Below are 27065 nucleotides of genomic sequence, written 5' to 3' on the forward strand. Positions count from 1 at the left end.
TGGTGCTGGGTTCATGTAAAGCGGACAAGAATTGACCGCGTTATGACAAAAACCGCATATTTTTCAAGGTCGTGACCCCCCTGACCTTTGACCCCTAACCGGTAACAAGAGTATGGGCGTCATTGTGTCATAATGCATATTACAAGATGAGGCGTTGAATTCTGAACATTTTGGCATTAGTTGCATGCAAATTGAATAAAAATTGACCGTGTTATCGTAAAAAGACGATTTTGACCTTTTCGTGACCTTGACCTTTGACCCAAACGATCCCAAAATCTAATCGAATGCTTCCTGGCTAAAAACCAATCATCCCACCAAATTTCATGCAATTGAGTTTAATACTTTTTGAGTTATACGAATCACAAGATTACGTACATACATACATACATACATACATACATACATACATACATACATACATACATACACACCGACCAAAACATAACCTTTCGCAGAATGCGAAGGTCATAAAATCATTCATAATAAAATCAAAATTCATTGCAAACTCTTTAAAGGTGGTCACGTGGTCAATGGTTTTTCCCTAATTAGTTTTCAATATTAATGAAATTACTATTTTTTGTAAATAAACAAACATAAATAAATGTTTTGAGGGGGGTCATCTGAAATCGTAGGGGGAAGGATGAAATCGATTTCAGATTACCGGGAGGTAACTTGAAAGGGGAGGGGGTCGCTTGAGAGGGGGGGGTAACTTGAAAGGGTGGGGAGCTTGAAATCTTTACCCCGCACTCCGGGTACGATCGGCCCATGATCGAAGTTGGTCCTCCCGCGCCGGCACTCTCGGTTAAACGTCGTTCGTGACCGTCCAAGACGAGCCATTTGTTGACACTTTCTCTCCATTTATCCCATCTTACAGACGTAAAATGTTTCACTTCTTCGTTCGCTTCATTGTCCTGGTGAATAATACACGGGGGATCGTCTATTGGCTGTCGAGGCGTCACGTGATCCGTGTGGAGAAAATTCAAATGAGAGAGCGCGGCGAATGCATCGATTTTCAAGATGAAAATACACAATAACTGCCGCTATTTGAGTGGAGACTTTTTGGATATGTATGTATTTGGCTATAAACTATCATATTATCAAGGTTTTGTCTACCGCCCCGACCCCCCCCCCCACGTTGAGTGGAACGAAACTTGATTTTCAGGCACTTTCTGAGCCATGGCTGATGGCCTACAAGTTAAGTCAAGGTACGAGCAGCCAATGGGTGGTGAAATAGGCAATATGGCATTTCACACTCCTCGGATTATCCATACTTTGATGAAATCAGCGTAAAAACAAACTTGAAGGGGGCGCCACGGGCAAGGTGTTCGAGATCGAGCAAAATAGTTTCAAGACTTTAGGTGGGGAATGACCTCAAGATTATGCATAAAAAATATTGTCATCCGAGCTCTCAAAGTTTGGGCGGTCGTATGATTTTTATATAAAAATTGCAATTTTCTAAGTTTGTGACCTTGTGACCTTAACCTTGGGACGAAAATGAAAAATCGAGCACCGTGGGCCTATGCAGGTGCCATTGGGCTAACAAATACCGAAACCCCTGCCAGATTCGACAAAACCCCTCGGAGAAGATGCAAATTGAAATCGGCTACCCCCTAAAAACACGTTTTTGGGGCGTGGCTCCGCCCATAATGGCCGCACCACACCCATTTTCAGGAAAACACAACAAGATCATGATATAAACCTCCCACCAAAATTTTATCAGGATCGGATCAAAACCCACGGAGCTATGCTCGGGACAGATAGACACACAACAAAAACCAATGTCACCCCCAGGGTGACCAGTATCTTGCCAAAATGTGAACATGAGTGACTTATTTATTCAATTAAAGTTACTCAAAAAATAAGGGTTTCATCGACCTTGATGCTTGACCTCTTTGTGACCTTGACCTTTGACTTTGACCTTTATATTTTCGTACAGTTAATGGTATCTCTCTAAGACCGTTGTACATGAAATATGAAGAGATTTTGATGACAACTGAGGAAATAAAATTTCCATGAAAAATCCGTTTTTTCGCCATGACGTCATCAAATGACGTCATGGCGTCAAACTTTTGACAGATCTGGAAAGCACTTATCAAGCGATTTCATATGAGGTATTACTCGATATGGTATCTCAGATTTCAAAATTTGACCTTGGGGTCAAAAACTTTCAACCTCCAGCGCTAACCATGAAGGTCAAAGCCGATCGCCACCAAAAATTAATCAGCTGAGCGCCAGACCATGAACTATATTCCCATGAAGTTTGAAGACGATCCGATCAAAATTACTCAAAAAAATAAGAGTTTCGTCGACTCCCCTGATTTGCGACAAAGTGACCTTGATCTTTGACCTTGACCTTGAAAATTTTATGCACTGAAAGGGACCTCTATAGGACTCTGATATGCGAAGTTACAAAAATTTCCAATGATAACTGTGCTCTGCAGTGATCGATACGTGATTACAGACAAAAAAAAAAAACATACAAGCTGACTAACATATCTTGCAAAAACTAACAGCTTGGCAAGATAATAACGAATATAGTGGTCACTTATTTTTTTCATGAAAAATTTTTTTCGTGAACCAATAATGGGATAACTCTACTCTGTGTCTGCTTTTATCAGATTGTTTGTCTTTTGTCACAACCCAGAAATTCCTTGCTATCGCCTGCTGTACATTAAATAAAAACCCATTCAATGTGCCACATACTTTTCCTCACTTGATTGTAAATAAATGCTTTGAATAGACATGTTCACAGCTCGTTTTCATGTTGTCTTCCATTGGTCCAGCATGTCCCGCACCCTAGTTTAGCCGGGACATTATTCCCCAACGACAGTACGTGTTTGACAGTTCCGCTCGGATGCATCTACACTGGTAAGGTGATCCGGTTTGAGCAAGTGTGTACCGAGGGCGTGCCCTCCCGGTAATTACATCACGTGACATTTAGATAAACGGTATTTATTATTTGGAGGACCCTATGTCACGTGGTCGAGCTATTGGCGTTCGTGATCGATCAGCGGCCCACCGCGTCACAAGGTTATTCGTGTGCGACGGCCTGCGACTCCGGAGAGTCTGGTGGCAACTCGAGGTAGTTCACCCCTTGTGGTCTTCGCCCCCGACCCCGGGTCCGCAACAATACTTTGGTACAAAAAAAAACCAGAAGGCATTGCTTATTGAGGTGTTGATACCAGTGATTTTGGACTAAACGATGCAGCAATCAAGAAAATGACCAAACATCAAGAGCTCAAGAATGATATGAGAAGATCCTGTAAGTTGAAGAATGCCCAAGTTGTACCAGTGAGAGCTGGACCTAGAAGAGTGATGACAAAGAATTTCACAGATATATTAAACATAGGGGCAATACCCCTGGGTGCTCACCTGGTACTGGCTGGATAAGATAACCAGGCAACCACTGGTAGGCATGGATGACCCACAAAATATATAATGGAAAAGAAAGTAAATACCTATGGATGTTTTTTTTATGCCATGAACAAACTTTGGTACATCACAGGTGGTGAAGATGGTGGTCAAGTTTCATCGGAATTTTATGTGTAGTTTTGGAGAAGAAAGCAAATACATATATTGGTGGGCTTGGGGGGGCAACCTCCCTTAAATCCCCTTAGAGCCAGATTTTTCTAATGCCATGAACAAACTTTGGTACATCATGGGTGATGAAGGTTGTTGTTAAATTTCATTGAAATTGTATGTGTAGTTTCTGAGAAGTTGCAAGTATTTGTGGACAGACAGACGGACGATGCGCCATCCTATAAGTTCCCCATACCTACTTTACAGGTGAGCTTTAAAAAACCATCCCTGGGAATATTACAAACGAACTACAGTTGGAAGCTGTCCGGGGCTCAGTGATGATCCTGTAGAGAGCCCTCAGCGCAAAACTTTGAGAACAGAAAATTTCACAGCTTGGTCCATGGATCATGACCCCTGACTGAAATAAAGGTGGATATAAAAAAGCAACATTTTGGGTAGATTCTTGGCACCCATGTTAAATCACATCTGTAAACCTCACTGATTCAGAAAAAAAGGGTGCCAGTTTTTCTATTAGCTTTTAGGGCCTCCATTTTGAATCTCAAAATGGCTGCCGTTTTTCCCCTATATGTATGATTTTTCGGTATTTAACGTTATTTTGAACATATAATTCAAAGTGTGTGCAAATAGAGTTTGGGTACCAAATGCATTCTAGTTGAGACAACTGTTCATCTGAACTCTGTTTGCATGGATATCAACAGGTTTGATGTTAATGTCAAGAAATATTGGTATGAATGTGACACTTATTACTGGTATCTGACAAATATTTTCTGCTTGCAACATGATGCATATCCACTGTGAATCAAATAACTTACTGCTTTATTTCAGAAGACCAAAAATGCACAGTGGACATCCCATCCCATAAAATACTTAGGGAATTGAAATTTATGGCAACTTGTTAATTTCACTTATGGTTATGATTCCAGATAAACCATGGCGTCCTGTGGAGAACCATCATGTAAATGTGCAACTAAACCTTCCATTGACTTTCGAATCTGCTTGTTGTGTCAAGAAGTGATTGGCATGCATGAGTTTGCCTACACCAACAAAATTCTCATGGCACCAGATGGATCTATTCATCCCACTACAGACAAGAGCACAGTGATAAAGCTTCTGGAAGATCTGGTGGCCAATGACACAGCTCAATCTTCTGCACAACCTGCCGAGTTTGAAGAGGGATCTGAGACATGTCTTGTAGTTGATGGAATGGGAGTGGTACGGGAATTAATGGCAGTCAAAAATTTCAAGACTTGCAAAGAACTTGCAACATCCTTTGTCACACTCATTGACTCAAAGGCTCGTGGATATTGTCAAGTGCGAGTTATATTTGATAATTACACCAAGAATGCATCACTGAAGGTGCAGGCGAGAGCGGCGGAAAGGAAAGCTGAAGGGAACTAAATCCTACATTGTTCAGGACTCAACAAGCATCAAAGACAAAAAGATGTTTCTCACCAGCAGCAGCACAAAGGATTCACTAACTCTCGACCTTTCCCATCAGCTCATCCACTACAGTACCGTCAAGGTTATGACTGCATAATGGAAAGAGGTCATGACGAATTATGAAGTTGAAACAATGACTGGTGTCAGCCCACAGGAAGAGACAGACACTCTTATAATTTATCATGCTGTAGAAGTTGCGTGCAATGGAATGAATGTCCACATATATTCACAAGACACTGATGTGCTACTTTTGGCTCTATGAAGAACACCACTACTTGGCAACCATTCTGCACTAATCATGGGCACAAGCGAAAGACGACAGAAAGTCTTCCTACAGCCTATATATGACAAGCTTGGCCCAGAGAAATCAGCATCTTTGATCAACTGGCATGCTCTCACAGGCTGTGATATGACAGGACATATCCAAGGGAAGGGAAAGAAGGGGTGCTTTACAACTTTCCTGAAGGCAAGCCCCACCATTCTGAGAGCACTAGCTGACCTTGGCGAAGGGGATGAGCCATCTGAAGAAGTTCTTCGTGGTTGTGAAGAGTTTCTTTGCTCTCTTTTCTCTCCAATTGGAGTCCACTTTGGGCAAGCAAAGATGCTGAGATGATTTTTGTTCAAGCAACTCACAGATGAACAAGGAGTTGACAAACTGCCACCGACTCAGGGAGCAGGATTGAACATATACACCGTGCCCATGTCCAGTGTAATATCTGGCGCCAGGATATGGTATTGAACCCAACTTTTCTTGACCCTTTGACCTTGGGGTGGCGAAATCAAGACAAAAAGCTACTGATTGTTCTTTCTCAGGTTGCACCAGCTCCAGTCCCAGTGCTGCAGTTCGTCAGGTGTAACTGTGAGAAATCAAAGTGTTCAAGAAGGTGCTCATGCAGAGGAAACAGTGTGGTCTGTACCGAACTTTGCAAATGTGGTGGGGAAGGCAACAGCTGTACGAACATAACACCACCAAGGATTGGCGAAGATCTAGAAGATTGAAGCAATGACAATTATAAATGTTTAATCAGTAACATTGACACTCCTGATTCATACATGTAGCATTTTCATACCTTTGAAAAAAAACTTATCCATCTTCTAATTGTATAACCGCCCAAATAAATTTATATTGAATTACATGCTCTATATTATTTCTGTTAAATGTTTTGGAGGATTGGCAAAGAGTATTCCAATCATAAATATGTTGTTATTATTGGAATCCTCCTGTGCCAAAACATATGATTAGACACCAAAAACATCTTCTTATGTCGATTGGCATTTTACATAGAAAAAAACCCCAAAATCAGGGGGCCATCTTGAATTTTTCCAATATTTCGAGTATTTCTCGTGCTCTTAGTTTTCTTCTAATGAATCTTTGTCCCCTTTATATGAATTTAGATGAAATAAAATAAATATTGTATGACATTTGAATGGATAGTTATGGTTAATTTGCAATATTATTTTTAAAAGAATATTTTTGGCGGTGGCCATTTTTAAATTCAAAATGGAGGCCCGAAATGTTAATGGAGAAACTGGCACCCTTTTTTCTTCTAAACCAGTGAAGTTTCTAGATGTGTTTAGACATGGGTTCCACGAATCTACCCCAAAAAAATGACAAATCCAGAAAATGTTACATAAGCCCACGGACTATCCATTCCACATCCTGAAACCTGCATATGTAGATACCAATCAACGAAAACACACACACACACACACACACACACACACACACACACACACACACACACACACACACACACACACACACACACACACACACACACACACACACACAGTGAGACCTGTTAGGTCTTTGTTTCACCTCCTGATGAACCCCACCTACAGGTGGAGATAGCAGGCCACAACAGCAACTCCCACATATGTGTATACACACACACACACACACACACACACACACACACACACACACACACGCACACGCACACGCACACGCACACGCACACGCACACGCACACACACTTTTATTAGTATAGATAAAAGCGCCACATACTCATGTTGTCGTTTTGTGTAAGTTCACATTTTATTCGTTGTGGGATAATGTATTTGATTAAAACAAATTCCCAGATGACACACGAGTACTCGTACAGTACTCGTATGTAGTCTGGGAATCATACTCAGAATTACAACAAAACCTTTTTTTAATAATAAAAGTATTTTCACACCTCCCAGCACACACTTTTTTTTTTTTAAACAATTTCAGAATTGGGTCAAAACTATTGAATCAGCAAACATCACATCAGTGTTTTGTAACAATAATTGTACAAATGTCAAATAAACACTCGCACACAAACTTATCGTGGATTGCTCTTTTAATATTCATCCCACCACTCACTTCCTTCCAGATTCCACATGATCAATAAGCTTGAAGTCTGAATCGTTTTTTCAACATTTTCTTTTTTTCCAAAGTGAAATTGAATTAAAACCCTCCTCTCTTCATTCTCTACACCACACAGGGTTGATCAGTTCTGGCAGTCAATTGTCCGGAAAGCTCAACAACTCTTCGTCTTTGGTTCTATGTACCGGTTGCACCTCCAGCATGGGCTGGCAAGATGGTCGAGGTCTCGAGGAGGTACACACTAGCCTCGAAGCTGTGTAGCCCTGGGTTTGTGTTGCGGCTCAGCCAATAATGCGATCCCTAGCTTGATGCTGCTTATAAAAAAAAGAGATGTACAGGGTCCATCCGTAGCATGAATCCTTTTGTGTCGACTTTCATTGTGAAGGGGGACTGCATCGCTCGACTGTAGTCTGTAGGTCTGGTCAAGGTAGGTAGTTGTCCAAGGTGCCAGAGGTAACTCACATAGGGGGTGGGACACCATTAATGGATCTTGAACGGCCACCAAGTAATGCTCACAGACAGGAGACCCAGTTCAACGTCCACCCCGAGGGATCGCTCACTCATCAATACAATGTCTACAAACACCACCCCCGCCTGTTTCTGGTCATGCTGGGGATCAAACCGAGACGAGATGCCTCAAAAGCCACTACATGATCCCTGAGCTATCCTGCCAGCCCTCAAACACTCCTGATGCAAGTTCCACCATTGAAACCACCGTCCTCACCCACACAGAGATCGATCAACAATTCACAAACATTCCTAATCTGAAAGGGAGGTGTAGGGTGGTGCTTGGGGGGTGGGGGAAGGATGAAATGTAGTTCATTATAAAATGATAAACACATCATGTTGGATGATGTTAATGGTAAGAATTGTTTCACACTTGTAGATATTAGCAAACCGATATACCTTGTTGAGTTCCACAAAAGGGAGGGCATGCCAGGTTAAACTACCTGACCAAAGGTTGTGAAGCTCGATTTAATACACCTTCGTGAATAGTCACGCCTTTTATGCAGTTCATAGCTGAAAATTGAACGTTAAAAAAACTATTATAAAGGACACAAACAACAGACACGAATAACTAATTGAACGTGTTAAATTAGGTGGTGGTGAAGATGGTGCGTCAACGGCGGTGAACTTTGGATTGAATGTTTCTTTTTTCTCCTCCAGCCTTTAAAACTTATATTTTTGCTTCCATGTCATTGTATATTTGAACACGATAGAACACAAATCGTCTTGTTTTCACTTAGAAAAACCTTTCAGTTTCGCAGCACCGTACTTGGTAAAAAAAAATATTACCCAATCTGACCAATCAAATTTACCACTCACGATCTTATTCTTCTTCCTCGAATAAAGTGTTTCTAATATAGTCCCTTGGCCAAGTGGGAACAAGGTCACATGTCCTTTTTCTCAACACCGTGTGGGGTGAGGTGTTCTATGATCTCTTGAGTTAACCATCGTTTTTGGGACCAAATTGGAGAAATCAATTTAAGAGTGTCATAATAAGATGAGTTTTTTTTTGTATACAAAGTCAAGGCTTGTGAAAGAGCATTTAATGGATCAGGAAGCAACTAAACAAAAATAACGCTCGAGAGAGGGGGGCTGGGACACAGTAGGGGTGAGGGTAAGACAAGGGGAGGCATAAGAAATGAGGACAAGGGATGGAGGGAGTGGGGGCATGTGGATAAGGGGAGGACAGAGCTTGCTGTCAAACCTCAATTCTACAATGGGACCAGACGGCATCAGCCCATGTGTCCTAAAAACCTGCTCCGCTGCTCTAACTCAACCTCACTCTGTTCTATCCACCTCTCATTTGCTCAAGGTCATCTGCCATCTGCTTGAAAATCAGCAAACATTACTGCCCTGCATAAAAAGGTGCAAAAACAGATCCCTGCAACTACAGACCAATCAGCTTTCTCCCAATCACAGCAAGGTTATGGAATCCATCATCGCTTCAGACATTAAATCCTTCCTCTTCTCCAAAGGCTTGACGTCCGATTATAAATTTGGATTCAGACCAGGATACTCTGCCCTGGATATGTTGCTTCTGCTCTCCCAACAATGGATGGAGATCCTCAATACCAAACATGAGATCAGAGCCATCTCCCGAGACATATTGTGAGCTTTTGATACAGGCTGGCACCCTACCCTGCTCACCAAACTCTCTTCTTATGGTATCCAAGGCCATCTCCACTCTTGGCTCACCGACTATCTCTCCTATCGCAGTCAACGGATGGATGGATCTCTATCTCTATCTCTATCTCTATCTCTATCTCTATCTCTCTCTCTCTCTCTCTCTCTCTGCGTCTCTCTCTCTCTCTGCGTCTCTCTCTCTCTCTGCGTCTCTCTCTCTCTCTGCGTCTCTCTCTCTCTCTCTGCCTCTCTCTCTCTCTCTCTCTGCGTCTCTCTCTCTCTCTCTCTGCGTCTCTCTCTCTCTCTCTCTGCGTCTCTCTCTCTCTCTCTCTGCGTCTCTCTCTCTCTCTCTCTGCGTCTCTCTCTCTCTCTCTCTGCGTCTCTCTCTCTCTCTCTCTGCGTCTCTCTCTCTCTCTCTGCGTCTCTCTCTCTCTCTCTGCGTCTCTCTCTCTCTCTGCGTCTCTCTCTCTCTCTGCGTCTCTCTCTCTCTCTTTCTGCGTCTCTCTCTCTCTCTTTCTGCGTCTCTCTCTCTCTCTGCCTCTCTCTCTCTCTCTCTGCGTCTCTCTCTCTGCATCTCTCTCTCTGCGTCTCTCTCTCTCTCTCTCTCTCTGCGTCTCTCTCTCTCTCTCTCTGCGTCTCTCTCTCTCTGCGTCTCTCTCTCTCTGCGTCTCTCTCTCTCTGCGTCTCTCTCTCTCTGCGTCTCTCTCTCTCTGCGTCTCTCTCTCTCTGCGTCTCTCTCTCTCTGCGTCTCTCTCTCTCTGCGTCTCTCTCTCTCTGCGTCTCTCTCTCTCTGCGTCTCTCTCTCTCTGCGTCTCTCTCTCTCTGCGTCTCTCTCTCTCTGCGTCTCTCTCTCTCTCTCTCTCTCTCTCTCTCTTCTCATCTCCTCTTCCTGTTCAAGTAGGAGTCCCTCAAGGCAGTGTTCTGGGCCCTGTGCTTTTTATGTTTTTCAGCAATGATCTATCCGACGCACTGGAAAATCCTCTTTTACTCTTTGCTGTTGACTCCACCCTCTGCCGTAACATCTCTCATCCCTGAGATCGGCAAGCAGCAGCCTCTTCACTCTCTGCAGACCTGGATAACATCATAAGCTGGTCAAACACTTCGAATATGTCTTTCAATCCTGACATATCTCAACTCTCACGATGTCTCTCTGAAGGGACCATCTGGAAAAAAAAACCCCCATCTACTTTCTCAACAATCCTCTTGAAGAAATCCTTTCATTCAAGCTTTTGGGTCTCACTATTTACCTGGTTCTTTCATGGGAAAGCCACATCTCCAAGCTGGCCTCTAAAGCCACTCGCTGACTGGGCATCCTCCATTACACAAAGTCCTTCCTTGGCCCACCTGAGCTCCGAACCACATAAAAAAGCTTTGATCCACAGCCTGATGGAGTACTGCTCTTCCCTCAAAGCTGGTGCTTCCGCCTCACACCTGGATCGGCTTCACACTGTGGGAACCAAGGCTTTAATGATCATTGGTATCTCCCATGATGAAGCCGAGTCTTTGGGTCTCTCACTTTCTCACCGCAGGCAGGTCGGTGGTCTTTCTATCTTCTAACGTCTCCTCTCCAGCCTCCCCCCACCCCCATGCTCCGTCCACCCCCCCATATTTCTCCAGGGTACTCAATGTTTGCCAACAACCCCCTTCTGGTGAAACTGTCAAAATCAAGAATGACGGCTCACCTCCACTCTTTTTCCCCACTTCTGGAAGAAACTCCAATGCTCTCTTTAATCCCACTCCTCATTCCAGGTCTTCAAAACAGCTGTACATCACCATCGTATATCTTCCCCCATCCAAAACCCCATAGATCTTTTCTCCTCCTGTTAATCCACCCTAAACCCACCTCCTTCAAATTCAATGCTTTCCTTCCTGAAAGTCCCTGTAGTCCCATCTTGTTTACCCCCATCACATCCCTCTCTCTCTTCCATAGATCTCCTAATGTCTCTGTTCCTAACTGTTATGGGTTCCCCTCTCCCACCCCCTCGTCTCCTGCTCCCCTTGTTATATGTTTTGTGTGTTAGCTCTTATACGAGCCTCGACAATGTATACAAAAAAGGGGGGAGGGATGAGGGCAAGGGGAAGAATTAGGGCAAGGGGATGAATGAGGACAAGAGGATGAATGAGGACAAGGGTAGGAATGAGGACAAGCGTAGGAATGAGAAAAAGGGGAGGAATGAGGACAAGGGGAGGAATGAGGGCAAGGGGAGGAATGAGGGCAAGGGGAGGAATGTGGACAATGATAATTAATCTTTGAATTAACAAGGCTAATTATTATTTTTTTTAATTTTGAGAATATCTTTCCATGACAATTCCACAAACCTTCCCTTATTTCCATTGTTTGGAATACATGTGCAAGTGAGTAGTGACATATTGGCATTGGTAGTGAAATGAGCAGGTGAGAGCCACCTTTTTGTTAAACAAATATATGTAATACTGTGTAATATAATAATCATAATAACATGTAATCCTCACTAAAATTCATGGACCAGTGTTTGTTCGTCTGTCCGCTTGTCTCAAGCCCAAACCACTCATCCGATCGTTCTGAAACTTTCAGGGATTGTATCCGCTGTCCCTGCAATGATCGATTGATGGTCGAAGCGAGATCAACACAGGTCAGATTTCAAAAATCCTCAATTTTCATCCGATTGACTTGAAATTTGAAGAAGATTTGCAAATTTGGTCATTGAATTCAACTACCAAACATTTTTCAGGGCAACATCGGCTAAAAAGGTCAACATCCTCAGTGTAACTTCTAAAATCCTCATTTTTTTCATCTGATTGATTTGAAATTTGTAAATAATTTTCAAATCAGCTTACTGAATTCAACCAACAATTACTTTTGAGGTAAACATAAGCCAAAGGTCAACAACTTATGTGGAATTTCTAAAATCCTCACTTTTTCTTCAATTGACTTGAAATCTGAACAGGATTTGCACATCAGTTCACGAAATACAATCACCAATTATTTTTGAGGTCAAACAGTCAACATAGTCCTAATTTCTAAAAGTGAGTCAGGGCCAAAAACTATATATATATATATATATATATATATATATATATATATATATATATATATATATATATATATATATATATATATATATATATATATATAAAAATATAATGGTATCTCAAAAAGTTGTGGACGAGTTATGACAAAACTATGAGTGGGTGAGTTGGTTCGGTGACAAGAACAAGCAGACTAGATTTTGGTTCAGATCCAGCCCATCAGTGGGATATAAAATGTGAACTGTTCAGCCTGGCGGAGGTATGCGCTCTAGCGAGTGCTGTTCTACTTTATTCTGTTTTGCCAAGTGTCGCTGTGTGAATTATTTTTCATTTGTTTGTTTGTCGTGCTACTCATCCTACACTTCTGGACTGATTACATCCAGAATTGCTAAATAGGATCAATATGACCCCAATTCTCTATGTTGATGTGTATTGTGTAGCGCCGCCTCCAGGTGAGGGATGTTATTACTAGTCTCCACCATTTACAGTGCAGTATACCTGTCCCCATGTTTTCCAGTGCCGTGAGGTGTTTTGAATTATAAGCAGTCGGTATGTTTTTACTTCATGCACGTAACCCGGGTTATGTTCTTGCCTATACAGAGCTGTCATTTGCCTACACACTGCCCAAATAAAGTTATGCATCAGAAGAATATGTTGCGTGCTTGGAACAAGATCGATCATTGGGTGGGTCCTCAGCCAGTGTTAATAAAACAGGATGTGTGAGGAGAGAATAATGATCATTGGTGTTTGACATCACATCACCAGACACCAATAATTGCAGGGATTGTGAATCATGTCACATGTTGAGAAGAACAGGTGTTGGACAAGAAATGGAAACATGGGTAAATGTGGGACACCAAGCAAACAGCTTCCACACAGATGTAGCCCATGTGTTAATTAAGCAAAGAGCATCCCAGCAAGCTTGGAGTCATTTATAAAAATGCTGTGCAGGCCTGGTTGGCTATAATGATGGCAAGAAAGAGAGAAAGTCAAGTCAGTATGTATGACATATATACGTGCGTGTGCGTGTTCGTGTGTACTCTCAACATGCAGGTGTATACTTTGTTAGTTTGGGTGGAGAAAGTAGCAAGATGGTGGAAGTTAATGAAAACAACTCATCCAACTACATCACCAGAATAAACATTTTGTTCATATTTGCAATTAACTTGTGTGTGTGTTTGAAAGAGCGAACTTCTCAGCTTTGCTTTCTGACAGTTGGCTCTCTCGGGTATCTTCAGTGAAGGCCACCTCGATTGCCTTCATTATGGGTCGAAGGACCTTCTTCACATCTTGACCACTGAATACGTACAGGATTGGATTGATGCTGCTGTTTACAATGGCAATACTCACTGTTACTGGATAAACAGAGTTGATGGAATTGAAAAGGAACTTATCCTTAGTTTGATACGATACCACTTCCACAAGGCTCACCATATGGTAGGGAATCCAGCAAACAAAGAAAGTCACAACAATGATGACGACCAGTTTCATTGATCTCCCCTTGTTGATCACTTGGCTTTGTGTTATCTTCAAGGCAATCAAGGTGTAACACACCAGTATAATGGTGAATGGAATGATAAAACCAAAAATAACTCTAGTTATGTTCACTGCTGTAATTCTTTTGACAGCGGTTTCAAAATCTCCATAATCAAGAAAACAGATAATGTTTTTATCTTCATCCTCGTAGGTATTTCGAAAAATGAGGGCTGGAAGGCTTAAAATGCAGGCAAGAGCCCAGACAACACCTGCTGCAACATAAGCATTGTGCAGAGTTCGTATTGTCAACGATTTCAACGAGTGCACCACAGCCAGGTAGCGATCGATGCTGATGGTGGTGAGGAAGTAAATGCTGGCGTACATGTTTATAAACATGATGAAGGAATGCAATTTGCAATAAATTGTTCCAAAAGGCCAGTGGTAAAGCATGATGGCATGTGCGATTGTGAAAGGCAGGAAGAGGATGAAAAGGCAATCAGCAATGGCCAGCATGAGGAAGAGGAAAGTGACCACCGTTTTCTTCATTTTCCAACCAAGAACCCAGATGACTGTCGAGTTTCCAATCATTCCGACAATGAAAATGATAACGTACACGACAATGGAGATGATGCGATGATGATTGCCTGTCTGCTCTTCTGCATCACCGGTGTACGTTGAAGACGAATAAGTCAGAGGAAAAGTAAAACTTGTGTTGGTTTCCACTGCCATGGTCAATCTGGAATATACAAAACAAACTATCAGTGAGTAACGCAGACACACACACACTTTTCAGTGAAAAGCTAAATAAAGTTTGAGGACAAGCATATCAATAAAGGAAAGAGAATGAATCCAAACTCAAAATTTTAATTATATTTATCTTTGCCCCATGTCCAGAAATTGATCATTTCATAGATCCTAACCATTGTGGAGAAAATAAATCACATTGTTTTCAACATGCAAAGGAATTGTAAAAACATCCCATAATAATGTTGGTATTGTCTGTCTGTTGTGTTCAGACGTTCTTGTTCCTAATGATATGACAAATTAAATTCCGCAAAGAGGAAACAGTGTTGATTTTTCTGTAATCTCCCAAAGTCCTTTCTATTAAGTTCAGGAAGGAATGGTATTACTTGGGGTAACAACCATGAGACACGTAGTTCGTTTTCAGAACTAAGTCACATGTTGTTTTCATTTTTTTTTATGGATATTTTATGAAAAAAGGATATTTTATGACACGTTGTTGTTGTTGTCTGTGTGCTCCTTCAAAGTACAATTATACATGTGCTCTGCATGCGGAGCACAAAACGAGGTTAAGCAATTGGTTCACTCTGTCCATCTGTCTGCCTACAAATGTTTGTCGATGATGGAGGAACAACTGAATTTTAATTAAATTTTATATTTTGAATAATGTGGAACATGAATGGGAACACTATTCAGAACATGAACCTCGAGGTGAGCAGTGCTTTGGCTCTGAAAATGGCAAATTGTACGGAATCTCATTTCATCCCGATGCACAGAGGCGTGAGATGATTGGTTTAGTCTGTCGGTCTGTCTGGCAGCCAAACAAAATTAAAAATCATTCCAAACAGGAAAGTTACTGTTTTTAGGCAACGCGTAAAGGACACAAACAACATGCACGTATAACTAATGTAACATGTTAAATAATGTGGTGTAAAAGACAGTTCATCAATGGTGATAAACTTCTGAAAAAGAAAAGTTGTTTTGTTTCTTTTCAACAACTTTGAAAACCTTGATTTCATTTCAATTCAATTATAATATACTTTAATACTCATTTTCTTGCCATTTTCAAAACCTCCAGTGTAGCAGCATGTACTTGGACAAAATTTTACGTCATTTTGCCGCTCCTTGCAGTGGACAATATCGAGATTCAGTCAAATATTGTTGTGGGCTGGGGTTCGGTGGTGATAATCGACCACTAGGTGGAGCAGTAGAGCCATCTCCCACCGAACACCCGGAATTTAGGTCGTGACTCTCGGACAACTCCGAAAGGTCACGGGTCACTTAGAGAACTGTGGTTGCCAATATTTCTACGGCGTGAAGTCGGGTCCACTTGTCTAATTCCAATTCACATGAGTACTCACACCGTCCAACTACCGGGGAAACCACACCCTCGGCCGACTTTGTCCGAATTGAGTCGCTATCACCGACTCGGATCCGGCGTAACCGAGCGGAAGTTACCAAAGCCACGCCGGACCAAATGAACAATATACGTCACGAACGGCTTCACTAATTCTCAATAAGCACCTTGCTAGGACAATGAAGGAAAGCACAGAAAACGAGCTGGTACATTTAACATGGGTTTATTACAAATAATAATCGGGAAGGGAGAAACAGAGCAGAGTGATCACGAATAAAGAAATGTAATGTACAATGAAAGGAAAACACTAATACAATTATACTTACAGACGGCGCCCACGGATGCACACACAAAAGAAAAGAAACCAGGATTTTATTGTTCCCCTCGCAGCCGTGAGGAGAGACGAGCTGGAGGTCAGAGTAAAAGAGTACCTGCCGTCGCAGGGAAGCGTGCTCGGAAATGTGGCACCTGGTGGCTAATGGTCGTCGGGGCATGGTCCGGGAGCTCGTGCCAGGCTCGTGGTTCGGGACGGAACCCGCGTGGCTAATCCTCGGGGCACTCGTACTCCGATCCGTCCACGTACCGACAAAACCGCCTTCTCCGTGCAGCCACCGACAAGCGCAAAACAACAACTACGGCTCCTTTCGTCCACCGAACTCTTCGCGCCAATGACAACGACACACAACCTTCCGTCCACACCGCTCCCATTTTTCCACCCCTCTTCTGGCACTGCTCGGGGGCTATGTCTCCTCCCACACGGGGTGGGGCCTTGGTGAGAATAATCTCGCTGTCCGTCCCTCATTGGCCTACGGCCGCACCCTTCCGAGGCGGAGCCATGGCCTCTGCTCGGTAACCCGGAATATTCCTCGTGGCCACGTGGCCTCGCTCGTGCAGAGTAACAGGATCTGCCCTGAGAAAATCGTCATACCAGAGAAGTTCGTCTGTGGGGATGGAGCGTGATGGGCTGGTTGGGTCGCGCCGATGGGATGGTAGATGTTTGGGATGTAGATGGATGATGTAATAACCTAACTAAAGACGTCACAACGCACGTTTTCGAGTCTCCCACGAGACAAAAAGGAAAGGCACCGATCTCACACGTACTTTCCGCATAACTAACTTTGGGACCTGAATGTTGAGTGTGCATGGTTTCCAGATTAGTAACAATATCACTGCTCGTAGGAAATATAGATCATATATTCGGAAATGCAAAGCAAGAGTTTTAAAAACCCTTTCCGTGACCTTTTTCTCAAGACTGCACTGTCTTCTTGTTTTAGGAATTATATTGGTGTTCTTGGAATTCTCTCGGCGTTTTAGGAATTCTCTACTTTCCTATGAACTCTCTGTATTCTCTGAACTTTCTCAGTGTTCTCTGAACTCTCTAGTTTTCCAATGCAGTGTAATTATGCTGCAAATAAACATGGTTTGCCAAGTTATATTGGTTCACAAGCACCAGCCAGAGTGACCACAATATTCATTATGTCCATCTGTGTGTCTGTCTGTGTGTCTGTCTGTGTGTGCGTGTCCATAGCATAACTCCGTGCGCTTTGATCCGATCTTGATGAAACTTGGTTATGTGTTCGATATCAATGTCTAGTTGTGTTTTCCTAGATGAAGGCGTGCTACGCCCATTGTGGGCGGAGCCACGCCCAAAAATAGCCATTTTTAGGGGGTAGTCGGATTAAAAATCTATCTTCCCCTCGGGAATTGACATAATGGAATGGGTTCTTCGGTATTTGAATAGCAAAATGAATTATCTAAAACTTGTCATTGTCCGATTTTTCATTTTCGTCCCAAGGTCAAGGTCACAAGGTCAAAAACTTAGAAAATTGCGAATTTTGACGTAAAAAATAATACGAACGCCCATAAAAAATCAAATCATTTGAGAGCTAGGATGACAATATTTTTTATGCATAATCTTGAGGTCATTCCCCACCTAAAGTGTTCAAACCATTTTGCTCTATCTCGAACACCTTGCACGTGGCGCCCCCTTCAAGATTGTTTTTACGCTGATTTCATCAAAGTATGGATAATCCGAGGAGTGTGAAATGCCATATAGCCGATATGACGTTATATTGTTCCTGGAATGATCTGGAGGAAGTTTTGCACCAAAGGTCATAATCCTTGACCTTTGACCTTTAAAGGACACAGGTCAAATTTTCAAAGTTGTGGAAATCGAACCGAGTTTTCGACCTTCTTCGATGAACTAACTCCAATAAGCTATAGCACGTATCCTGTTTCCTTATTTTAATGTCCACAACATTGTTTTGTGACCTTTTAAGGTTATGCAAAGATCAAATTTTGAAAGTTGTTGAAGGAAACCGGGTTTTCCACATTTTGCAGCTAATAACCGTCACTCCTACCACATCATGTTGATCATTTTTATAACTTGGTCAAAAATTAGCACATTGACTCGTCCTTGACTTCTGAAACAATCTACGTATGTCAAATGCCGCTCGTGAACCATCGTCGTCTTCAGACTTGTTTTTCTTTGCAATCATTGGGGCTGTGTTTGTTTGTTTCATTTTCCTGTGTCGTATCTGTCATTTGCACCTGTCTCTGGAAGTTGTTTGCAAAATATATTCAGGATTCCTTGTCTGTTTTTACCTCTGTCACCGAAGGTGAAGGATGTCATGTTTTCACCCCTTTCTGTCTGCTTGTTTGTTTGTCTGTCTGTGTGTACAGGATATCTCAAAAAGTTGTGGACGGATCCGGATGAAATTTTGTAGACAGGTTCGGTGTGTGACAGGGATAAACTGATTAGATTTTGGTGAAAATCCGGATCCAACTACGAGAATTTTTAGTGATTCTTCACCATTGAGAGATACAGCCAAAAACAATACAGTACTGCACAGCATGATATTTCAAAAATGTATTGGACCCGATATGTTCTCGTGTATCAGGCATTACATGGTGGAGTGATGCGCTCCACCGAGTGCCCTTCTTGTTCTGCATGCGTTTCTTCTTTCTTGCATTTAGACTCATCACGCACTCACTTTTGAGACTGAACAGGTACAACATTCATTTTATTGTTCACGTCTGATGCTCGTGATTTAGGTTGAAAAATGAGAGGGAGTATTCGGAAAAATTTGAAGAGAAATATTGGCAGGACATTCCCACCTCACAGAACCAACTTTATTTTACTGAGTCTTGAAATCAAAATACTTTCTTACCCATTTTGAAAAGCCCACAGATATACTTTATATTTATATGTGTACAGAGTCAAGGTTCGTGGTAAAGCTAAAACATTGAACGGATCAGGAAGCAACAGAACAAAAGAAACAGTCGAGAAAATGGGGGGGGGGGGCAGAAGAATGGACACCAACAGTAGAGTTGATGGACAAAACAGAGGGAGACCCAAACAAACAATGAGTATGAAGATGACTGAGGGGCAGGGGAGGATGCATGGGTGGAGAAGATGGATACAGAAGCAAAGTGTCAGGAAGAAAAAAACTGGAAATTTGGAAGGAAGTGAGCTGGGGTTTATACCAGAATAGAGGCAGTAGAATAGAGGAAAAAGACCTACTGACCTGTCTGTAGTGTGGAATAACAGGCCCAGAGGGCTGGGAGGATGGCCTAGAGATAGGCACACTCACCTGTAAACTGTCTAGCCTGGGTTTGAATCTCAGCACAGCTTTAAACTGTCATCCCAGTGTTTCACAGGCAGGGCAATTTATCAATGTGTGTGCCATTCTCCGATGGATGTCGAACTTGTGTCGTCTGACAACATGAGTTGGTGGACGTTAAAGATCCCACTGTGTCCTTTACGACAAGTTGGCTGGCTATCGCCAGCACCGTGAACAAATTAAATTCCAAATTCCTGCTCAAACCTATAGAGGTATTTGCATCAGTGCGACAGCCGTACACTCAGACAATGGAAGAAGAAGAAGAATAATAAGAATAAGAATAAGAATCATAAGAATAATAATAAGAAGAAGAAGAAGAAGAAGAAGAAGAAGAAGAAGAAGAAGAAGAAGAATAATAAGAAGAAGACGACCCAGAAATTCAGCTTCATCAAGAGAGATGCCAATGATTTTTGAGGGCCTTGGTCTTTACACTATCAATAATTACAAGGGGTGCCATTCAAAGAGTAAATCGGTATTCCATCAAGCTGCAAATGAAGATCCCATAAGTTGTGAAAAGTTTGGATTTGCCAAGGAAAGACTCGGCATTGCAGAGGATGCCCAGTTGGATACGTGGTTTGCCCAAGATAAATCACGGGCTAAACTCCAAGAGGTTTGTGAAGGTTATCAATGGAAGGATTTGCCAGACTTATTTCAGAGAGACAATGCTGAAATAATAGTGAGGGCATAAGATATTCCAAGTGTTGGACCAGATCATGACTACATGAAGGTCTGTAGAGAGAAGAGGCTGCTGCCTGTCTATCTGAAGGATGTCACAGCAGTGGGTGGAGTCATCAGAAAAATAGATAAAGAGGATTTTACAGAGTCAGACAGATCACTCATGAAGATTAGTCTTTATCGGTGTCTGCAAGTGGGATCTTCTCTTTCTCATCAGACGCTTGCCTACAAGTTGGTGGTTCATGCCTTTTGGGCTTCTATTAACTGGTATGCTGTTTATTTCAATTAAGTGGCCAAACCTTGACACTTTCCAAGCTGAGAAATATTCAGAATTGTTGATTAAACAGGTACACCACACCACTGAGGACAACCCGACAGGAAGTCCTTATTGGGGATGCCTCTGCGTGGTGGTTGCACCCCCCCCCCACCAATGCAAGACGGGGGACCAAATCTTCCCCACTCTTCCCTGCTGCTCGGATTCATCGGAGCAGCACGGTCAGGGTCAGAGCGCCTATCAGTCCCCATGGACCAGCCCATTCCTCATCTTCCACACAAATACTCAAACACCACACTCACACATGCATCGCATATCCACAACAAACGTCATTTCATTAATTAATCTATTTTCTTATTTGGGGAGTGACCTCCCTCTGGCAATCCTCCCTTTCTCCTCAACCCAGGGCCCCAACCACCTCAACTCCAGAAACACACACGTAACCTTAATATCCTCCAATACAACACAGACGGCCTTGTCAGCAATAGTGAGGCCCGTTAGATCGCTGTTAACATAATATTGTGCACTTCCGGATATAAGCACCAATCTTGGCAGGTGGTGAGATATGATCATAATAAATAAATCTCGAAGGGGAGCCAATTAAAAAATTGCCATTTTCCAAGATGGCCGCCAAACTCACTTTCGAACCATCATAACTCGCACAAATGAATAAAAATCATATTTCTGGTTCGGTCAAACCCCACTAAATCGAGCTCGAGGATTCCGAATATGACACTGAAACTGACCTCAGATGACCCCTTGGCCACCATTTTCAAAGATGTCCACCAAACTCACCATATCAGGACGTGAGGCGACATTCAAAATCCAACTGAACGATATAATGGAGAAATTATCGTAGCGTTACAGAACATGTCTTTCCTCGTAAGTAGATACCAAAAATTAGAAAATGGGCAAGTTACAGTAGAGTAATTTGTGTACTGTATCCACAAGAAGTAATTTAATTGAAATGCTATTGTGTTGACTAAATTCCGATGAAATCCTTCCACAGTTAAAATTTTCCATAACCATACTGCCCACTGGGTACACGCGGTTCACTAATCATCCACTAATGGCCTTTTAAAATCAGTAAAATTTATGAGTCTGGATTACATCATCACTCGGGAAATCACTTTTCTATTTTCCTATTTTTTTCATTTTTTTCCTTTGTATTCTCTTATTACCATAAAAAAATAACATGAAATAAACTAATTTTGCGTTTAACACACGAACTGAACATTTTTGGTTCACTCGGAATTTATTGTTTAAGTAAATCCTTCCATATAAAACAGGTTCCTTTGTGATATGGAGGATACCTTTTCCGGAAAATCGCCACAAAATATTTTTAATGGAAATTCTGAATAGAAAATGTGTCCAAAAACGAGGTCAAACACATTTTCAAACCCATACACAAAAGTATGCGCCCAAAACAGTGGACTTCTATTGAATGAAACTACTGTCATTGAATAAGACAAAAAGTCAAAAATCATACTATACCTCCAAACTGGTCCAAATATACTGATTTTAAATACGATTTGAAAACTTACCTGAGATAAGCCTAATGTACAATATTCACTGTACATTTCGAGGCTCTGGGATCTATGACAAGAATGGAATTGGAGAAACCTACTCACTCACTACTTTGTACAAGGACATTTGGCACACTGTGTCGCTGGTCTCTTGCACGGCCTGTTTCGTTCCCTGTCCAGCTTGGTGTTGTTGAACTTGAGGGAGCACGTTTTGTGCCACGATGCTTCATTCTCGACAAAAGCAGACAGATCATCTCGGTCGAATCTAACGTTGCAGAATCTAACGCCAACATTTTGGAGGAAATTCACGTAGGTTTTCTTAACAGCGTCTTGGCCTTGTTTGTCCTTGGTGGGGCATTTGAGTGACTCAGACGTTTTCCGCTGGCAGATGATGCACTTCTTCCATTGGATGTCAGCGACGAGACTCAGAATCTGGAAGTGTAATAAGTCATTTCTTCAGTCCAGAGCCCAAACACAATATGGTAGACATGTCATGTACTACACAATATGTACTGTGTTCATTGTAAAACACATCATAGACCCCAATCCTCCACTGACAATTCTCCACTCCACTCCACTCCACTCCACTCATCTACCCTAGTCCCGCACTGACTACCACCATTCACCTCAGTCCCCTTTCTACCACCATCATCCACCGCAGTGCTCCAGCCAACCACCATCATCCACAGCAGTGCCCCAGCCAACCACCATCATCCACCACAGTCCACAGTGATCCACCATGATCCACCACAGTCCCCCAGCCAACCACCATCATCCACCACAGTCCCCCAGTGATCCACCATGATCCACCACAGTCCCCCAGCCAACCCCAATCATCCACAGCAGTGCCCCAGCCAACCACAATCAATATCCACTGCAGTCCCCCAGCCAACCACAATCATCCACCACAGTCCCCCATTCTCAACCACCATCATCCACTGCGGCACTGCAGTCCCCCAATCAAAAAATGCCACTGACATCGCATCGGACGACTGTGCTGTGTCATGACGTACCGATCGAAAATGAACGCGCATGAATTTGCCATATTTAGGCTGAAAGCTCTCAAATAATCACTTTTTTTTTTCGTCCAACAGATAAAATCACTCACCTGTGATGAATCTTCCTCCATAACAGGATGAATATCGAATCCAAATCGTCGAAAATCATTTGATTGCATTAAAATCCCGCCGAAAAACAACCTTTTGACCTCCATTTTGTTCGAGAAAGTGCGCTTCCTCTATTGAAATGTGAAGCATTTTCAGGGTGTGCCCCATTCCTCCACCACAAAAAGGACAGAACCCCACCCATAATTTACGGTGGGATTAATTAAAAAAATAAGGCATTTTTTCGATTGGCTCCCCTTCTAGATTTATTTATTATGATCATATCTAACCACCTGCCAAGTTTGTTGCTTATATCCGGAAGTGCAACATAAAATTATTAACAGACAACACTAACTACACATAGTAGCTTCGACGATCAATTTACCATTTTTCGACTAGCATACCTTGCGATATTATACACCCTCTTATTTCCAAATTGTCCTGACATCATGTGTCATACTGTACACATATCAGGAATCCGTATATATTGGAATGCTTCTATCCTTGGCGAGATTGCATGCTGCAACCCGGCCTTCGGCACTCCATGACCTTTGAGAGCCAGCGCCCCCGAAAGGGTAGTATGCGATACAGTACAGGGGTTCAGTTCATTCTGCCATATTTTTATATTTTCATTGTGAGGCTGCAACCAACGTTTAACTTTTGGAAATTGTTTCTAACTCTGCTAAATTATCAATTATCTCTTTCACGGGCCCTTTGCGATAATTATCCACAAGCACGAAGTAAACTCGCACAAGTTCCAGTTGTGCAATTTGAGATACCACGGTAAAATTTCCTTTCAAACAAACTCATTAGAACACACATGATTGACCTCAACCTCGGATCACCGGACGATGTCTCACTCTGCATTATGCCTGCGATAACTTGCCCACTCTCTCCAAAGGATATCGTGAGATCTTAAATGTTCATGAACCAATGCTATCAGACGGGCCAATCCAATCACGTCCATCCGAGGGGCTGAACTCACGTTAATGCATCGCTTGTTTGCGAATTTAACTCATCGCATGAGCAGTGATGTACCATCTATATATTATGTATGCAAATTTGTATTTTCACATCACACCATTACCTTCACCACTGATGCAAACGCTCACCTGCACCCACCACCTGCTCACCTGAGCAAGGCTTGCCCCAAACATGGAAACAAACCCAATTTTGATTGACTCATCTCCCATCGAAGTCCTGCACCAAGAACTCACGAGACACGCATATGTCTACTGCCAATTCCTTGACCACACTCCACTTGCACACCCGTTCCTGAAATGCACTTTGCCGTTTCAGCTCTGATCAAATGAAGCAAATAGATATTTTCGCACACCTCTCTCGAATTAACTACAAACCATGGAGGGTCCAGAATGCTCTGACCTGAACACAAACCTCCCTACAGCAATAACACCAGGAGCTCCACAATCACCCGCCCGGTTCGCCAACCAGCATGGCGACCCAAGCAAGACCATTCCACATTCTGACATGTAATTTTAAAACACCTCCGCAAAACACCCCTCACTGTGCAACCCTCCATTCACATACCATGCTTGCAAATTGTGGGGCAAGGATGAACAAACTTCACATGCTGCAAGGTACTCTCGGCACGGCCGCCCGGATGTCAATTCTGCTCATCTTTAGTGCTTCCCGGCACCAGGTGACCCCTCACCTCCAACATCCATTCCAGTCTCCACGTCCGGCTTTGACGCATCCATTATGTCCAGAGTCCACAGCCGTCACACACAGAAAATGCTTTTCACCAACGTGAGTGGTTTAAATCATTCCAAGCTCATTCACATTAACTCATTCCTCATTCAAACATGTCATGGTACAAACTGCCGCAACCAAACTAACCATTCACAATAATACCAGAATAGCTTTGTAATGCTCAAAGAATTGTCGTTTTCACCATTGATTACTTTGCACTTGTAAATCAACCAAACAAAAATCAACCAATTCTTCAAGCTTCAACCCTTTTCTCCAACGAACGTTAATTTCCTTATTTCATTCAGTTTTGCAAAAAATATATTTCTCTTCCAAAACCAGTTTGTCCACTATTTTAAAGACGAGCTGCCTCCAGCTTCTTTTCCCCCTTCTCAGGCAAATCTCGTGCACGGCCTGACAAACAGGTAAATTCACAGCAGGGTATGTTCTTGCTTCCCGCATCACTTTTTTTTCTGTTATCTAATTTTCCCACAAAGATGTTTTAATTTCCACATATCAAAACAATTTTGTCAACAATAAAATTTCTCTCAAGTAGGTCGGAACAAGTGTGGGCTTGAAGAGAAGCTGCCCACCCTTTACCCTTCAGGCAAAGTACACACATTATTTCACTCCACAGCACGGTATCCCTTCCCCCTTGGAGGGGATAGGGAGGTGAAGGGGAAACAGCGCGGTGGGAGGGGGGAGGCGAAGGGGAGGCAGCGCGGCTGGAGGGGGGAAAGGGAGGCAGCGCGGCGGGAGGGGGGAAAGGGAGGCAGCACGGTGGGAGGGGGAAAAGGAGGCAGCGCGGCGGGAGGGGGAAAGGGAGGCAGCACGGTGGGAGGGGGAAAGGGAGGCAGCACGGTGGGAGGGGAGAAAGGGAGGCAGCGCGGCGGGAGGGGGAAAGGGAGGCAGCGCTGGACAAAATAAAGAAAGGACGGAAACGACCTGGGAACATTTCTCATAATTTATTTACAGTTAATAAAAGACAAGAGAAGAGAGACTTAATGGGAATATGCAGGAAGTATTTATAATTGTGGAAAAACACTTATTCAGTTCCACTTACAAGACGGGCACACACACACACACACACACACACACACACACACACACACACACACACACACACACACACACACACACACACACACACACACACACACACGCACGCACACACGAAACCCCAGAGATCTTTATTGGACCCTCCAGCCGATGAGAGCGAGAGAGACGAGCTGGGGGTCAGGGTCCGGATGGGTACCTGGCCGTCGGAGAAAGGGGGTACTCCGTGCTGCGGCACCTGCCAATGGTCGTCGGCCTGGTCCCAGTCGCACGTGGCGGACTCGTGGTTCGTGGCGGAGATCGGGGTCCACGGATCTCCTCTCCCCGAAAGAGCCACCACGATGAACGTGACCTCTCTAGAACTGCAGTACTTCTTCTCAGAGCGTGCTCGGGGATGTTTATCCGCCTCCCTCGTGAAACACACAAACACAGCTCCCGCACTGCTCTGCTCTCAGACACCACGAGCGTTCATCCGACGCGACCCTCTCCGAAAAAAAATCACCTCAGGGAAAAAAAGAATACCTTCGTACGGGGCGGAGCTTCGCGAAGCACGCGCCACTGTCCGTCCTGATTGGACAGGATCCTCCGGCCCGCCTTTTAGGGGCGGAGTCTTTTCCCCCGTCGGAAACCCCAGTTGTCCCTCCACGTGGCTTCGCGCGCGAAGAGAAACAGGTAAACAGGGTCAACGGTGAAAAAGCCGAACAAGAACTACGAACCGAGGACTGGAACCGCGAGGCCCCCTCTCGGCAATCGGCCATCAGCCGTAAGCTGTATCGTGGTTTCGTTCCACTCATCGGGGGGCGGGGGGGGTAGACAAAACAAAACCTTGATAATATGATAGTTTATATCCAAATACATACGTATCCAAAAGTTCTCCACTCAAATAGCGGCAGTTATTGTGTATTTTCATCTTGAAAATCGATGCATTCGCCGCGCTCTCTCATTTGAATTTTCTCCACACGGATCACGTGACCCTCGACAGCCAATAGACGATCCCCCGTGTATTATTCACCAGGACAATGAAGCGAACGAAGAAGTGAAACATTTTACGTCTG

At 43.2% G+C, this 27065-nt stretch overlaps 1 protein-coding gene across 5 annotated transcripts; it reads right to left on the reverse strand.

The window, feature by feature from the left end:
• Positions 1 to 10103: 10103 nt before the first annotated feature.
• Positions 10104 to 26533, reverse strand: LOC147011153 (chemerin-like receptor 1). 5 transcript variants are annotated; one of them, XM_085859849.1, is made up of 3 exons: positions 26210 to 26533; positions 22250 to 22576; positions 10104 to 14684 (listed from the first exon to the last, which is right to left on the reverse strand). In XM_085859849.1, the coding sequence occupies exons 2-3, from the start codon at positions 22435 to 22437 to the stop codon at positions 13634 to 13636; spliced, it is 1239 nt and encodes a 412-aa protein (XP_085715975.1). In that variant the 5' UTR covers positions 22438 to 22576; positions 26210 to 26533; the 3' UTR covers positions 10104 to 13633. The 5 variants fall into 5 exon arrangements, with proteins under 5 accessions (XP_085715975.1, XP_085715976.1, XP_085715974.1 ...); XM_085859850.1 differs by lacking the exon at positions 26210 to 26533 and adding an exon at positions 24796 to 25724; XM_085859848.1 differs by lacking the exon at positions 26210 to 26533 and adding an exon at positions 23253 to 25724.
• Between the last annotated feature and the right edge of the window lie 532 nt (positions 26534 to 27065).

Source organism: Eptatretus burgeri, chromosome 16 (assembly GCF_056783735.1).
Source record: "Eptatretus burgeri isolate ZD-2024b chromosome 16, Ebu_testis_v1, whole genome shotgun sequence".
Classification (NCBI taxonomy): Eukaryota; Metazoa; Chordata; class Myxini; order Myxiniformes; family Myxinidae; genus Eptatretus; species Eptatretus burgeri.